The sequence below is a fragment of the Canis aureus genome, chromosome 7, assembly GCF_053574225.1.
Source record: "Canis aureus isolate CA01 chromosome 7, VMU_Caureus_v.1.0, whole genome shotgun sequence".
NCBI lineage: Eukaryota > Metazoa > Chordata > Mammalia > Carnivora > Canidae > Canis > Canis aureus.
The window spans coordinates 13,852,478-13,869,831 of record NC_135617.1 but is presented as its reverse complement, the minus strand read 5'-3'; the positions used below and the strand labels follow the sequence as shown (position 1 = coordinate 13,869,831).

General features: G+C 34.0%; 1 protein-coding gene and 1 long non-coding RNA gene across 9 annotated transcripts in view; one reads left to right on the top strand and one right to left on the bottom strand.

Annotated features, from left to right (window-relative positions):
- Positions 1-17,354, bottom strand: part of ASCC3 (activating signal cointegrator 1 complex subunit 3) — a 335,679-nt gene that overhangs the window by 138,381 nt on the left and 179,944 nt on the right. For all 8 annotated transcript variants that reach the window (XM_077902962.1, XM_077902966.1, XM_077902963.1 and 5 more), the window contains one exon: positions 14,949-15,083. In XM_077902962.1, the coding sequence (XP_077759088.1) occupies positions 14,949-15,083 (135 nt within the window). The remainder of the gene's footprint in view (positions 1-14,948; positions 15,084-17,354) is intronic.
- Positions 1-17,354, top strand: part of LOC144317073 (uncharacterized) — a 34,032-nt gene that overhangs the window by 9,904 nt on the left and 6,774 nt on the right. Inside the window, exon 2 of the long non-coding RNA XR_013382954.1 lies at positions 2,146-2,334. This is a non-coding gene — a long non-coding RNA (uncharacterized LOC144317073). The remainder of the gene's footprint in view (positions 1-2,145; positions 2,335-17,354) is intronic.

Genomic DNA, 17,354 nt, shown 5'->3' with positions numbered 1-17,354 from the left:
AATTACCAATGGCTATTGCTGGAAAGAACAGGAGTTGGCAAACTATGTGCCAAATGTCTGTTTTGTACATAAAGTTTTATCAGAACATAGCTATATTAATATGTTTACATATTATCTATGGCTGCAGTTGAGTAATTGTGACAGACATCATATTTCCACAGGCTTAAAATATTTACTGTCTATACTTTAAGTAAAAGAAGATAGACAGTTGTACACAAGCACAACAGCAAAAGTACAAAGACACAAAATTAGTCATGTAAAAAAAAGCAAATGTTCAGAAATATATCACAGTTTAAAACAATCAGAAAACAGTACTTTGTAAAATCAATCCACACCATTTAAAAAACTGGGATGGATGGTCTTAAGTAAATACATTATAACATTTATCCTACAAGTGATAGAAAATTGTTAAATAATAAAAGCAATGAAAGAAAATTTAAAACTTATCAAACATCTGGACTTTCAAACTTTTAAAGACAAATTAATTCTAATACTATTAAAAGTCCCTAGGGCATAGAAATGGAAGGAAAGCCTCAAAATTAATCTTACAGAAGCAGTGAATAGCACTGACATTAAAATCTGATAAAGCAGCAGAAAACAGAATAAAACAGAGAAATCTCCCTTATGTATATCAACCTAAGTGGTAAAGAACTTTAGAAAACAGAATTCATCAATGCATTAAAATAATACACCACAACTAAGTACAGTTTAACCTTAGAATTCAAGGGCATTATACTTCTATTTATATGAACACATTCAATAAATGAAATGACATGCTTTGATTTTGAGATGAGATAACTTGTCTTGGTAACAATGCCAATTCCCACTAACTTAAGGCATTAACTCAACTAAAACATGAATATGAGGTTTTACTCAAGTTCATCCTGAAAAGTAAACCTGCATATTTATTCAGGAAAAAATCTAAAATTGACGAATAATCAGGATGACTATAGCCCAGGTACTAAAGATATTATAGTAACAATAAGGAAACAGTTGGATACCAGAGAAGATCAATGAAACAGAAAAGAAAGTCATGAAATTGACTCAGGCAAATACGAGAATTCTGTGTTATATTAAAATTTAAAATCAATGAAAGAAACAGGGATTATTCAGAAAAAGGTAATAGGTCCATTCCTATATGGAATTAATTCCAGATAGAACAAAGATTTAATAATAAAAATGGAATGAAAGTTAAAAGGGCTGGAGGAAATTATGGATAAAATAGGTATGGCCTTTATAAGCAAGAAAAAAGCTCAAAGACTATAAGTAAGTTGATAAAAAATTTCTACAAGGTAAAAATATTTATGAACAAATAAAACCCAAAAGTTAACTAGGAAGAAAATGTCTAACACATATGACAGTGCATACAATTTAATATACATACAATAGATCCTAGGTACAAATAAGCAAATTACAAAAAAAAAAAAAAAAAAGGAATTTAAGTGGTCAATATGGAAGATGCTCAGCTTTATTTAAAATTAAAGAAATGTCAGTCAAAATAATAATGAAGTACCATTTTTTTAAACTCAAAAACTTGATGCTGTCCAGAGTAAAGTCACGTGGGAGAATGTTGCTGCTTAAGGAAATGTAAATTGCAACCATCTCCCTAGTGGTCAATTTGAAACTGTTTGCCAAAATTTTAAATGCCTGCACCATGTTGATGTATAAATTCCAGGGATTATCCCAATAGACATCACTGCAACTGCCAAGAGTATGAGCAAGAATGTTTGCTACAGCACTGTTTACAGTAAAAAATAATTGGAAACAACAAAAGTGTCCATAAAGATAGGACTGGATAAATGAATTAAGATAGTGTGCACATTATGCCATACTATGAAGTTGTTATAAGAATGAATCAGATCTTCTGTGCTGATTTGGAAACATTTTCACTATGTATTGCTACAAGAGACATGAAAGTGTGTATAACAAGATCAAATCTGCTTACACTAAAACATACATGCAAATACACATAATGGGTCATTGCATAAAATCTTTCCTTACAAAGGCTTTTTAAGAGGAATTTCTTTTAGAGAAATTAATGGAGAAGAGATAGTTAAGACCATGAGTTATAGAGCTTAACTTGTTTATTATGAGATGTTTTCTGAAGTATCAAAACAATCACTGCTTTTCCAACTGACTTCACAGGATGAGCACTACCTGGATCAGGCTTTACTATCCTCTGAATAGCTGCAGAAATAGGATTCATCTCGTTCACATTCTCTAAATGGAGCACTGGATTCTCCAAGGAAGCCATTCGAGACCTAATACTATATTAACTGGATAAGTGTTTCTGCACATGGAAATACGGCACAAAAGAGCACGAACTGTGAAAAGGTAAAGGAAGTCAGGTGCCTCGTTTAAGAATTGTTTGAGTTTGGTTTTCTCTGACTTTATATTTCTACTTTTCACAAGTGAACTTCCTATAAAGGGCTCTATTGTCAGTAAAATTAGAATGGAATGAACAACTGCTAAGATAATCTATTAGCGCACAGAGAGTACAAAATCTTTTCCCTCAGTGAAAGCATGCATGGCTTCCTTCCATGACCTTACATATCTTTGTCTTACCCATGAGATTGGAAGTCAGTGTGAGTACTTTTAAAAATGAGTAAAATTAAAATGTCACCACTTCCCAAAGGTGACATTCAAATTAACACAAATACAGGAATTAGAAACATAATTAAAAAAAAAAAAAACAACACTAACAACAAGCAATTGAGGTTATTAAAGGAAAACAGATTTGTTTTTTTTTTTTCCAATAAGACCAAAAATATACAGAAGCAACATAAGAACTTCAGTTTAGAGGCAAGCTCTTGATGAAAAAGCATGACAAAATTGCGTAACTAATTTACAGTGATGTTTGTAAGCCTTCTGAGGTTATTTGTCTTGATAAGATATGCTTTAATGTGGATGATATCAAATCCATTAAGAAGGAACAACTTAACTACCATTAGAAAAACTAAAATTTAACCAGGAAGCAAATATCTTCTTCCAAGTGATGCCATTCATTCTCACAATCATTAGTGAGAATGCATTATTAATGGCAGAAAAAAATACTGTAAAGTTCTTATCTTGGTAAGTGCTATTTTTATCCTTCAATGTTTATAAAAATAATCAACACAAGAAAGTGGACCTGCTTACTTAGGAACATAAAACAGTACCTGGCTTCTCTTTTGACAAAGGAGTTTAGAGATCTAAGGAATATAATATGCAATTTTCCCTCACCCATCTCTCTCCTTCATAGTTCTTGCTCCACTTTAAGCATTATTCTTGGAGACATCTAAAATTGGTTCTACTGACATGTATACCAGGTCATGTAATACTCGGTCCTCCATGAGGCTGTCAGAGGGAAATACATAATCTCTCCCACTCTTGTTCTCAGGATAAGGTCCATTAGTCATATATTCACTAGATCAACTCACTAAAACTATGATCAGAATTTCTGAGGATCATGTTAAAAATTTTAGGGCCTTAGTTTCAGATTCTGATACCTGGCATAGGAACAGTTAATGGGAAACCAATTTCTCTATTGTACAAACATCTTCCAAATATTTGGTATTTCTTTGCTCTTTTTTATTAAGATTATTTATTTATTTATTTGAGAGACACACACAGAGAGAGAGAGAGGCAGAGACACAGGCAGAGGGAGAAGCAGGCTCCATGTTGGGAGCCCGACGCGGGACTCGATCCTGGGTCTCCAGGATTAGGCCCTGGCTGAAGGTGGCACTAAACCGCTGAGCCACCCGGGCTTCTCTATTTCTTCGTTCTTGACTCAGTTCCTTACCTTCTCTATTACTTCTACACCTTAGGATATGGAATTCCTTGCTCTCCTCTCTGAACTGCCACGCAATGACCAGCAAACTATATCATCTTCTATTACCTTACCTTAGCCGAAACCTGTCTATGGACTCTGCCTCCCATCCAGCCCTCTCAAGTGGTGAGAGACGATATCTCTTTTTTTTTTTTTAATAAAATTTATTTATTTAGTTATGAGAGACACACAGAGAGAGAGGAAGAGACACAGGGAGAGGGAGAAACAGGCTCCATGTAGGGAGCCTGACATGGGACTCAATCCCAGGTCTCCAGGAACATGCCCTGGGCTGAAGGCAGCACTAAACCGCTGAGCCACCAGGGCTGCCCAAGAGACGATATCTCTTCTCCTCATCACCATTTCCAGTCAATTATGTACTCATTTTTTTAAAATAAAAACTCCTGCTCTTTTAAGGCCTAGTCAATCTATGCCACCTGTCATTTAATCTTATCCGATGAAGACTTGACACCTATGGCTTCTAGTCTTTCTCTCCATCCCATTCCTGCCATCATCCTAGGTGACAGTATTTTCCATGTGGACACCCAAAACACTCACTCTTCAGTTCCTTGACACCCTCCTTTCCAGTGACATCTCCTCTGTCCCACTTCAGCTACGTCAATTATTATTTCTAGGCTTTGTCATCAACTCACAACTCTACCACTTCCAAAATCACTAGATAAACATCTCAATTTCTGATCAAAGCTTTGTATATTTCAAGCTTGCCCAATCAATTTTTCTAAGTCTATTCTTTATCATCAATGACACTTCGAGATCACAATTCCTCTACTTTTCTATTCATCAGCAGCACCTGCTTCTATTCCTCTTACCCAGACTTTCCTCTTGCTCTTTCTCCAGCTTAGAAAGCAGAGCTCAACATTTTAATCACACTCCCACTAATTTCTTAAACTTATTTGCCCTTTTGTCATATCTGACTGGAAAAATGCTAAACTTGGAAAACCTAAGGTGGCTAATGTTTAAGAAAAAATATATACAGGTGCAACTTAAACCACTCTAAATCCATGATCACAATCTTAACAAGCCCTTAACACTGGACAGTGATTATACAATGTCTTTGGAGTCAATTTATTTTCACATGTCTCACAAGGTCTATAATAGGTCTATATTTTTCCTCTACAAACTTCTAACTACATTATTACCCTTGATTCTAAGATGACCTTAATATTGACTTCATAAAGAAAATACAAAAGACGAGGGCAGGAACCCTCATCTTCCTGCTGTAAACCTAAAACCTATTTGCATCAGAACCCATTTAAAAAATTTTTCCCTTCTGTTTTAACAGAAGTACACTAACTCCTATATAAGGAAAATATACTTGTTCTTTGGATCCCATATCTCTTGACTTCTCAGGACCCTTATATTATCTGTGGTTCCTTTTCTTTTTTATATGAATAGCTAATCAATTGCAATCCCTTCTCATTCTCTCTTGAACAACTCCCATAAAATACAAACATGCTACTTCCACTTTGCAAAGAATATGTCTATCTTTCTAGGTACTACTTCGTATTTCCTAGATATCATCCCTTTTTCAGTTGTATATAAATTAACTTCTCAAAACCAATGTCCATACTTGAATTTTCTATTTCTGCATTCATGAGATGACAATCTATTTTTTGCTCTTCACTAAGTGAATTAAAGAAAGCTCTAGGGATGCCTGGGTAGCTTAGCAGTTGAGCAACTGCCTTTGGCTCAGGGCATGATCCCAGGTCTCAGGATCAAGTCCCACATTGGGCTCCCTGTGGGGAGCCGACTTCTCCCTCTATGTCTCTGTCACTCTCTCTATGTCTCTCATGAATAAATAAATTCTTAAAAAAAAAAAAACAACTCCAAAGTCACCAGTATCTTGCATTTTGTTAAATACAATGAATTGTTTGCAGTCCTTATATTACTTGACTACTCACAGTAGTACTCTGTATAGATGATCACTTCATTCTCTTTGAAACACTCTTTCCTTGCCTCTATGATAGTATACTCCTTTGGGTTTAGAACAATGCCTTGGAAGGTGCTTTGTTGGCTCATATTTCTCTATCTAATATCAGAATTCCTCAAAATCGGTCCTGTGCTCTTTTTTGTTTTTTAAAGATTTAGTTACTTATTTTAGGGAGAGAGAGTGTGAGCACATGCAGGAGTGGGGGCAGAGGGAGAGAGAGAATCCTGAAGCAGGCTCCCCATTGGTGAGGACCCTGAACAGGGCTTGATCCTAAGACCCTGAGATCATGACCTGAACTGAAATCAAGAGTCAAAAGCTCAACGGTAAGCCACACAGGCGCTCCAAGGTTCTGTGCTCTTTTCTCACTCACATCCACTCCCACAGTTTTCCCACTCCAAAACAGACTGCTTCTGATATATTAGATCCATATATCTATCCAATGCTTACTCTAGTTCTCTAAGTATCACAGGCATTAAAACTCAGCATATCCATATAGAATCCAAGATCCACACCTTCCCTCTAAAGTAATCCTTCTCTATCCTTTTCCTTCATAAATGACCCAACTACATACTCGACAATGTAAACCAGACATTTTTAGAAGCTAGAAAACTTCTAGATCTCTTCCTCAATCTTCCATATCTTATTAACCATCAAGTCCTAGCAATTTTATTTCTCAAATATTCCTCTAATGAATCCACATCTTCAAATGGTCTTCCCAATACTCTCTTGCTTTGCCTGGATGTAAAGTGATCTTATTTATAAATACAATTTGGTGATGGTGCCACCCTCCTTCCCCAACTTCTCTAATAACAATCCATTGCTTTTAAGATAAAACACCAGATATATAACATGATATACAAAGGTCCTCATGATCTGACTTTTGTCTATAACATTAGATTCATCTTATGCCACAAAGATACCATTTGCAACTCCTTATCATTTTCTGTTTCAGTCATCTTTTAAAAAAGATTTATTTATTTGAGAGAGAGAGAATGTTTACACATATAGGGAGGGGTAGGGGCAGAGGGAGAAAAAAATCTTGAATCAGACTCCCTGCTGAGCACAGAGCCTAATTTCACACCCTGAGATCATGACCTGAGCAGAAAACAAGAGTCAGATGTTTAATCAACTGAGCTACCCAGGCACCTCTATGTTTTAGTCACTTTGACTTTTATCTACTTCCTTCAATGTGCTATTGCTTTTCTAATGTCAGAGCCTTTTGCTAGAATACTCTTCTGCTGTTCTTTGCTTTGTGATCTAACCTTCAAATCTCAGCTTCAACTGTACTTTCTTAGCCAAGACTTCTCTAACACCATCAGTCTAAATCAGATCCTCTAATTTTATTTTCCCCTAGCAATTCTGTCCCTCTTTATTATTTATTACAAATGCAATTAAATTATTTAATTAGTTGTATAATTACACTGTCCTTCTAGAACGTAAGTTCCATAAGAGTGAAGGGGCAGGTACTTTTTCTTCCTCAATTAAAGCAAAGAGTATTAATCAGCACCCAACTCCCAGATCCTTCTATGAGCCTTCCTGTATTGCATGGGTCAGAAGGTAAAAACTGTATTTCCCAGATTTTTTTGTAGGCAGGGTCCTGGAGGCAAAAATCAATTCTGCTAATCAGATGCACTTGTGTAAGATCTGGATGGTGGAAGTTAACAGAAAACCATCTTCCTGCTATTGTATTTTGCTGGTAAACGAGATATGGGAGAAATGACGGTTGAAGATTTTAACAGATGTATCACACATTCAAAACTTAGTTTTCCAGTGTGTTCCTGAGTATTGAAAAGACATGTATATTAGCAGCTGTGGTTTGGCAACTGCTGGATCGCCATCATAGTAGCTGGGTCTTAAATTCAATAGTTTTAATGGTAGCCCCTAACTTCTACTTCTTCAATCTTATCAACATTAGGAAGTACCTAATTTCTTGTACAAGATTCTTTTTTATTTTAAATGGACCTAGAGTGGTTTGTTTCCTTTACTGAATCCTAACTGATATGACAGTCTTCTTCAATCCACTGTAAACAGGCTGACAGCAGAGTTTCCTAGCTTGGTTATCTATTGATCTACCACAGTGACCAGAAACTAGCTTACATCCAGTAAATATTCACCGAGTAACCGTCACTAAAAACTGAGGCTTATAGGTATATAATCAATTCACAATGACACAGAATAACCTAACTCCCCATAGCCAATTTTTATATGTGATTCTGGCTGTGCTAATTATTTGCTGTAACTTAAAAGAAAGGAAGTACCAGGTGCTTTGTCCGTGTTAAAACCCTTGAAAGATGGTCTTGGTTTCCACATAGGTTACCCTAATATTACTGTAACCCAATTACATAGAAATAATTTAGCATCCCAGAGAGAGCACCTTAATTAACAAAAGGGAAATCTCATCTAAAATTGCATTCTTTATATCTATTATTTCCATTTGGCCATAAAAGCCAAAATAACAGTAAAAAAATCACATTGTGAAATGGGATTTTGATCTTTAAATTTTATTAGTATAAATCTCTGTATCTCTAAGGATTTAATAACCTTACTTATTTAATCTATATGTCTTTAGAGCTCTTCTCCTACTAAAGTATTTTCATATGAGAGAACAATATTCCAATTAACAGTTTCCAAAACGGCATGGTTCCTTAACAAGATATATATACATTTGTTGTAAAAAATTTTACTTTATGCTTCTAAAATACATCTTTAAGCATAAGAACAAAAATTGCTGTAATCAAAATTTACTTAAAGCTAATAACAAAAGTAGTAAGAATAAGATTCCAATGTCACTTTCCATGTCCCTAGGGAGAGTCTCCTTTACTTAAAGTCAGCCATACATTAGACTGAAATGAACACCTGAACCATAGGATTTCCCCCTGCATGGAGGAAAATGAGTCCTATTTATCTGCACCTGAATTCTAGTCATATAACTTGTCTCTTTCACAGTATTCAATAGCTCCTTACTGCATATAAAGTCCAAGTGCTTAAGCTTATGATTTAAGGTCCTCAACATACTGACCAAAATATATATGCCAAGCCCTTTGTGCATCACATACTCCAGTGAAAAGGGAATATTCTCATTGTCCAAATATATCCTGTGGTTTCCTTTGCTTATGTTCCCTTTCTTCTTTCCTTGGAATGCCCTTTACCCTTATTGCTGCAGATTGAGATACAAGATCACTGGTTTGAATTAATCTACTTTTCCTCCTTGAAGTGTTTATGTTTCTCTTATTTATCATATTTTGCTTTCCTTATTATGTATTCCTAAATCCTCTGCAATATTTCCTGTGTCTTAAAGACAGAGAAATTCCACCTTGTTTTCCTACTTATTTTCTGTGGCACAAGAAATTTGATCAATTGAATTAAAACTGACAGGTAATTTAGAACTGGACGTCTTATTATATACTTTATAATAATTGTTCTCACTAGGTATATAATATTTAATTGAATTGCTGTTCATACTTTTAAAAATTCCCCTGCTGTTGGATACTTATGCTGCATTTTTTTCCATTACAATGTGTTCGTGTATTTTCCTTTTCTTTTTCATCTGTCCTTGGAAAGATTTACAGGATTAGAATTTCATGGCCAAAGGATCTGGAAGCTCCTCGTGGCTCTTAACATATATTACCAAAATGTTTTTTTTTTAAAGGACTGAACCATTCATTGCCACAGGAAACTTAGAAATGTACTAAATCCCCAAATCATCTTTAGAAATAGACATTGTCAGTTTTAGTCTTTAAAGATTTATTAGGTTTAAGAGTAATTTAAATCTGTTTAAGTCTGTTAATTTGCAATATGTTTCCAATTATTTTTTATTTCAGTTTACCTTTTTCTTCTCCTTGCTCATTTATTTACTGAAAACTTCATGTTTTAGTTATTAAACTTTAATAAGTATACAATAAAGATGAATATACACATAAAGAGGTAGATACTAATACTATAAAAATATAGTTACTAATATTTTCCCCAACCTGTTATTGTCTTTTACAACTCAATGTATTATTTTTTTTGTCCAAAAGCTTCAAATTTAAATGTTGTTACATCTGTCATTCTTTGACGTTATCATCTTTTTTCCCTTTAAAGTACATATGTAACCATTTATAGAGTGTCTACAATATATTAGGCAGGATACATTACCTTATTTATTACAAAAATCTTAAGATATAGGTATCCTCGCCACCTTCTTTATGGTGAAATTGTGGCTCAAGGATATTAAAATGAGTTGTATTACAGTGCCTGAGTCCAGATTAATGTCCAGATTTGCCTGGATCCAAAGCCAATTTCCTCAAGGGGCTATTTCCCTTTGAAAACAGAAAAGTCATGCTTTCAAAAATTCAGTTAAATCCTCAGTTCTATTTTTTTATTAATTTTATTTGGTTTTATTTAAAATATTAATACATTTTTGACACTCTTCCTATACAGTTACAACAATGCTATAAAACTAAAATTACTATATTAATGTCCAAAAATAAATGAGGTTGACATGGTTAAGGAAAGAATAAACTCAGAAACATTTTGCATATATTTAAAACAAAATAATAAGGGAAAGGGGTCTGTTAGGCATCTGCTACTGTCTTTAGCTAGTAGATGTCAACTACACCAGGAAGAGTAATTCTAATTTTATTTGGCCATACTGACTGTAAAAACTGCTAAGGCAGAAATAAAGCTATTAATATTAAGGATCAGATAACTTATATCAAAGTCAAATTTCCTTAATTTAGGCAAAGGCTAAGGAGAACCTATGAAAAAAAACACGGAAATAGTTGGTAGATCTAGATAACAATAAAAATATCAAAAAATGACTAAGGTATCTTGAGGGACCATGTTATTATTGGATTTTTCATAGAGTTCTGTTTTAATAGATATTTCCAATTACTATATTCATTAGGCTTATTGCATGATAGACCATTTCTACCTATAAGAAAAATTCCTGATATCACTAATTATAAAAAATCAAATCACATATCAGTACCTGTGAGTCAAAGAAAAACTGTACAGGAGGGAGTGGAAATACTCATCCCAGTACTAGAATATTTAAAGCCTGTTAAAAACTTGTCCCTAAAGGGAAGAATTTATTTGACTGAGATTCCAAGTGAAACCAAATCTGAAGATTCTAATTGAAATATTCATTCAACTTGAAATTAAATCATAATTGAAAATAATGGCTTAATAAAGAAAATATCTGCATCCCTAATGTTTTACTTCTATAAACCTAAGCTGCTTATGACTATTCCTTTATGTTCTACCTTACAGAAAATAGTGGTTTCTTAATATCTTTGTGTGGGACAGCAAAAAATATGCAGGGTAAATTAGGGAAAGTTATTCATATAAGTCATTATCCTTGTACCATTTTAAAATTTAGTTATTGATATTTATTTTCTAAGTATATATTAAATTTAGCTACATTTTCTAATGTATACTTTCTCAAAGTAGATTTCTATAGTATATGTAATGTTTTATCATTGTTCATTTTCCAAAATAACTCATGTATTATTCCATTTGTTTCTCATAGTTAACTACTAGAATAGGTGTTATTTACCCTATCATTATTCCATTTGATAGAACAGAAATTAAGTTTCAGAAACATTTAGGTATTTAAGGCTGCAAGGCTTCTTCTTCTTCTTCTTCTTCTTCTTTTTTTTTTTTTTAAAAGATTTTATTTATTTATTCATGAGAGACACAGAGAGGGGCAGAGACACAGGCAGAGGGAGAAGCAGGCTCCCTGAATGGAGTCTGATGCGGGACTTGATCCCAGACCCAGGGATCAAGCCCTGAGCAGAAGGCAGACGCTCAACTGTTGAGCCACCCAGGTGTCCCAAGGCCACAAGGCTTCTAGAGGTGAAGTTGTAAGCAGAGCTTTAAAGTGAACTCTTGCTCTGGGCCACATTTGGAAATGCTGAGATACTCCCTTCCCCACAGAGGAATGCGAGCTCCATCCCTAGTTTAAGCTACTCTTTCATCTTCCTTTCCCTATTTTCTTGTTTCAGTGGACAATTTGGAAATATAGTTTGTTTTCCAAATGATGGTTAATTTTATATAAAAATTTGGGAATGATATGAGGAGTCCTAAAATATATTGTTACTTAGTGGGAAGAAAAGACTCATTTTTGACTGTGGCTAAGGCACAGAAATAGCCTTGTTACACACACACACACACACACACACACACACACATACACACACACAGAAAGAAAAGGAGAACTTCCCCAATGTAATTTTACTTATTATTTATACAAATAAAGTTAGAGTATTGAGTAAAATTGTGAAGAAATGCTTTTAAGAATCATAATTGCTAAGTCAGGAACTGACATGGTTACATTAAACACTTAAGAGTATAATACTAGCATGGCATGGTAGGGATTTAGCTGTATTTCCATTAACAGGAGTCATGAGGCTAAATTTCTATGTACTACCGTAGCAAATTTACCTTCTAATTTTATTTTAATGTTTTGAGTACTTAATTTCCCATTTTTCAAAAACATGGGAAAGAATATCTCCTATCATCATGATAATAGCTCCTCAGAACTGCTAGAATGTTAATACCATTCAAGTTCAAAAGGAACTTAAAGAAATAAGAATACAGCTAGCACTAGAAGAACAATCTAAAATTTGGAGCTTCAAGATAAAGTATTCAGAAAGATTACCTTATCTTTTGGTATAAAATCATATCCACCACCACGGAGGGGACAGGTTTTTTTAATCTCTCTTTAGCAGAAATGAAGGATATGGTTAGGCTGCAGAAATGTTCTTCCATTTAATTAGAAACAAAAACAAAAAAAAAGAACAAAAAGCATCAAAGCCCTAAATGCTTTAGAAAGTGCAGATCAGATTTGGTTTTGAACATTTCGGATGGAGCGTGGTAAAAAGGGCAGGCTTTGGAGTCAGACTGATGAAATCATAGCTCTACTACTTGTTACTTGGCCTTCTCCAAGAAAATTATTCTTTCAGTTCCAGTTTCCTTATCTATAAAACGGGGATAAGAATCTCTAAGAACAGAACAGTGGTGTAGATCAAATGAGAAAATTAAAGTGAGGCCATCTCATAATGTTTGTCTCACAGGAACAAAGGCGAAAGAAAGTAATTTGGGGGTACTTACTATCAGCCAAATATTATATGAAAGGCTGGGAATATAATAGTGAGCAGGACAATGTTTCTTGAAAACATGTACTTATTAATAAATGTTTGTGAATTTCATTCTTGTTTAAAAAAATCCAATAACAATAGGTAGATTGGATAAAAATCAAATATAATAAAAGTATTTTTAAAAAGGTATAATAAAAATGACTTGGAATTTTCAAGTCTACTTAACTGTAATAAAACTTTCCATTTCTTCAGGTCTTTTTTTTTTTTTTTCTCTTACTTTTTAGCATAGTGATCTGTGAATCTGTTTGGTGACAATGTTAAATAAACATTATTTGAAAATGTCTCTATATAAATTATTTCTATATGCTTTATTTCATGTTGTATTTGAAATCCTTACACATATACTATATCAAGGTATAATGACAATATAAACCTATATCACAGGTTCTGTGAGGACTTAATGAGTTATGTATAGAAGGCAGTCAGGCACCAGTAAACACTTGATAATGCTAAATATTATCATTATAGGAAGTAAATAATAAATCTGCACTATTTGGAATAGCAATAGCTCTCAGAATTGAGAGGCATGAAGTAACCAGAAATCCACAAGGTGGCTCTCAAGGCTTGGCTTTTAAACACAACAGAGTTGCTTTGTACTTCCAAAGAAATGAAAGAAGAGTTATGAATGCCAACCCGACTTTTCAAAGATGCTCATAAATTCATAATTAGTAAATAACTGGAAAAGTACAAAGCTGTTTAGTAAGTGTAATGTAATAGAGATTTTATAAAGTAGAAAAAATGAAGAAAATGAACAAAGTTTATAGTTCTAAGTTAAGAGAATCTGATGTTCAAAACACCCTGTATCAGATTTATCACATCCAGAATTTAAAATATCAATATAAAATGGTGAAATTCATAGTGGAGTCATAACAATCAAATACATTTTACCAAGATGATAAAAGTGAAAGTGTATAGCACAATGTCTGTCAGCTAACAGCTGTTCAGTACATATCAGTTAAATCTTATGCATATAAAATACTTTGAGGTTACTATCATTTTATGCCCACTGACTTTTTTATGTGAAAATTTATTTTCACAGCTTTAAATCAGGGCAAACATTTTCTGTCAAGGGCCATCTTGTATTTTAGGCTTATTAGTGGGCCACATAGTCCTCATAATAACTGTTGAATTCTTCCCTCCCAGTGCAAAAACAAAAAAGCAGCCGATGACAAAGCTATTTTCTAATAAAACCTGCATTACAACAACACGCAGCCACATTTGGCCTCAGGCTATAGTCTACCTATTTTTGATCTAAACCATTATCCTACATAATTAAACAAAAACTTCTGTAAACCTCAGGATACTCTCAATACTCAAATTATCTAGAGAAGCGCTTCTCAAACTGTAAAGTACAGTAAATCACCTGTGGATTGAGGTAGAATGTAGATTATGATTTGGTAAATCTGATATGGGGCTTGGGGTTCTTCAGTTCTAAGAGGACTCAGGCTACTAAGGGCCTGAGTATATGCTAAGTTGCAGGTAGCTGCTGTCAAACTTCGTGTCTTAAGCTTTCACATTCTTTTTCTTTTTTTTAAGGTCTTATTTTTAAATAATCATTACACCCAATGTGGGGTTTGAATTTCCAACCCCGAGATCAAGGATTACATGTTCTACTGACTGAGCCAGCCAAGCACCCCTAAACTTTCACATTCTTAAAAAGAGCTTTTACTCATGCAGCTTTCATGTGTCCATATTAACCTCAGAAATTAAAACTGAGAAATTAAAAAATATATTAATTAGTTTTTTAAGACTAATAATCCTATTAGATGCTAACATATTTTAGGGAACTTAACTGTATTTTACGTTTTAGCTCTATTTTAAAGAGTAGGACTAAACACAATGGTAACCATATAGATAGATATAACTGAAAACATCATGCATTGAAATCATTTAGAAGATCACCAAAAGAATAGATTATAACATGATAAATATGTAAGATTAACTCCTTGGAAACTGGAGGTCAGAGATCTACCATATATAAAATATCTGTAATATATGGCACAGTATATGCTTTATAAAGTTCTTGTATCTTGCCATCATTGTTCCCAACCTGTTTTTCTGCATGTCCATATTCAGATCCTTGTGAAGGTAAAAAGCAGGAAATCTGACCACTGTTTTTTGCTCTTTCTATTAGAGACATAGCTGTTCTTACAGTGGCATTTCGAGCATGTACAAACACCATCACCTAAAATAAAGAAAAGGAATTTATTTAATATTAAAATATGTTAAAAGATAGCTTAATACTAGTTTGAAAACTACCATATGTATACTACCATTAATCTTCCAAAATATAATCCCTGGTTTATGAATTCCCCTACATTTCTTTATTTTACAACAAAGTGCATACAAAATAAAAGTAAGTTAAGTAAAATTCAATACTAAGGCTTTATATACTGTTAACCTATAAATTAGTGGAAGTCAAAACTGAAAATAATGGATTGTATAAAATGTGGCGTTTAATTTGTGCTTTTCTCTTTTGAAGACATAATTCATGAATGAAATCATACATTACGGGGACAGAGTATAAAAATATACAAGAGCCCTGTTTTTCTCCACCATCAACGAAATTTCCAGTATTATCAAGATGTTTAAAGAAATTGAAAATGATAAAAACAGCCATCCTTGGACAAAATCATGTCAAAGAACCACCATTTAAAATAGAGTTTAGGGAACTGCCAGAGATGAAAATGCTTCTAGAGAGGCATTTGGAATTTTCTATTGTTGTTGTTGTTTTTTTTTTTTTTTTTTTGACCTTCCTGTAGAATTACTCACAAAGTGACTGTGGAAATCTGAATTAGGGGGAAGTCACGTATCTGGATGCTTTGCCAAGGAGAAATGGAAAAAAGTCTTTTCAGGGACAGTCACCATGCAGAGTGTCAATACAACTGAAGAGAATAAAATAAGAGAATGAGGAGTACTTTGCATCTGCTGCTATCAGTGCCTGCCTTCTCTCCTCTGTGTCTTTTCTTCTTTGGCTTCTATGTCCCCCCACATTTAGCTCACCCTAGTCTTCCCAAAGTGCCATTACTATAATAAAGTAATTTATTCTTTTATATGGAAAATTGATCTTTTCCAATTTTATATGATATGAAGCAAGTATCTCTAGGTAATTTTTACATTTTAATCAAAATCTTAAACATACAACCTAAGGACAATCAGCAGTATGGGTGCTTTGTGTGACTTAAAGACAAGTTCTAGCCCAGCTTCCAACCAAACTGAGATCTCTAAGACTCTATGGAGTTACCATGTATTTCTCTTCGGTCTCAGCAACATGGAGGTCCTAAGTTTTGCCCTTCCCTCAATATCTCTCTATATTTTTCTGTTATGTTTTCCCAGAAACATAATTATTTAGTTATTTCTTTTATTTTTATTTTTATTTATTTATGATAGTCACACAGAGAGAGAGAGAGAGGCAGAGACACAGGCAGAGGGAGAAGCAGGCTCCATGCACTGGAAGCCCGACGTGGGATTCGATCCCGGGTCTCCGGGATCGCGCCCTGGGCCAAAGGCAGGCGCCAAACCGCAGCGCCACCCAGGGATCCCTAGTTATTTCCATTTAGAAAATTAAGTAACTGATGGTTTTAGTCAGGGAATTGATAGGCTCATACTATTTGACCTAAGTATAAGGGAAGGTCATTTTGAAAATGAACAAAAGTAAAAAGGGGAGGGAGGCCTGGGATTTAGCCATAAAGGAGACAGAGTGACACAGATCTAGAGTACACACTGTATAATTTACTCACAGTAATCTTATGCCTATAAACTTGCCAAAGAAACCGTTCCACATATGGGATGCCAATTATATTTCAGAGGACAGTAAAATCACAGAGAATAAACATTCAAGACATTGGAATGCTTAAATTACTAATATTCTTTTAGAAAGTATTCAAAGTGAAGGAGGGTAGATAATCTGGAAAAAAACAAAATTCTTCAATGAAAAACTTGCATTTAGAGACAATAAAATAAGCACTACAAGTCATCTAGAGAGATTTAACATTAGTTAATCATAGCCATCAAGGATATAAAGCATAAGCTTTCATACATGGTTAGAAGCTCTAACTGATTTGCTAATACTAATGTGTTTTGAAAAGAAATATAGTCATGAGTATCTCTAAAGAGTATCCGAATAAAATTTATTTCAGTAAGCTTCATGAATACTTGGAAAATTCTTCTGTTTTTTCTTTTCAACTAAAACAACAACAACAACAGCAACAACAACAACAAACCCAAATCTGACTTCGATAGGCTCTCTAGCTTTCTGGAGAAACATCTTTATTCACAGGATGTCAAGAGAATACCATTTAAGTTCACTGTAATATTGTCAACATTATTGACAGAAGCTGTTTAATATTAAGTTAGCTAGAAAATTCTCTTAATTCTAATGCCCTGCTAAAGCTTCATCAGTTCAGAATCTCTCAGATTCTATGATCCCATCTCTTGTAAAAAGTAAAGGGTATTT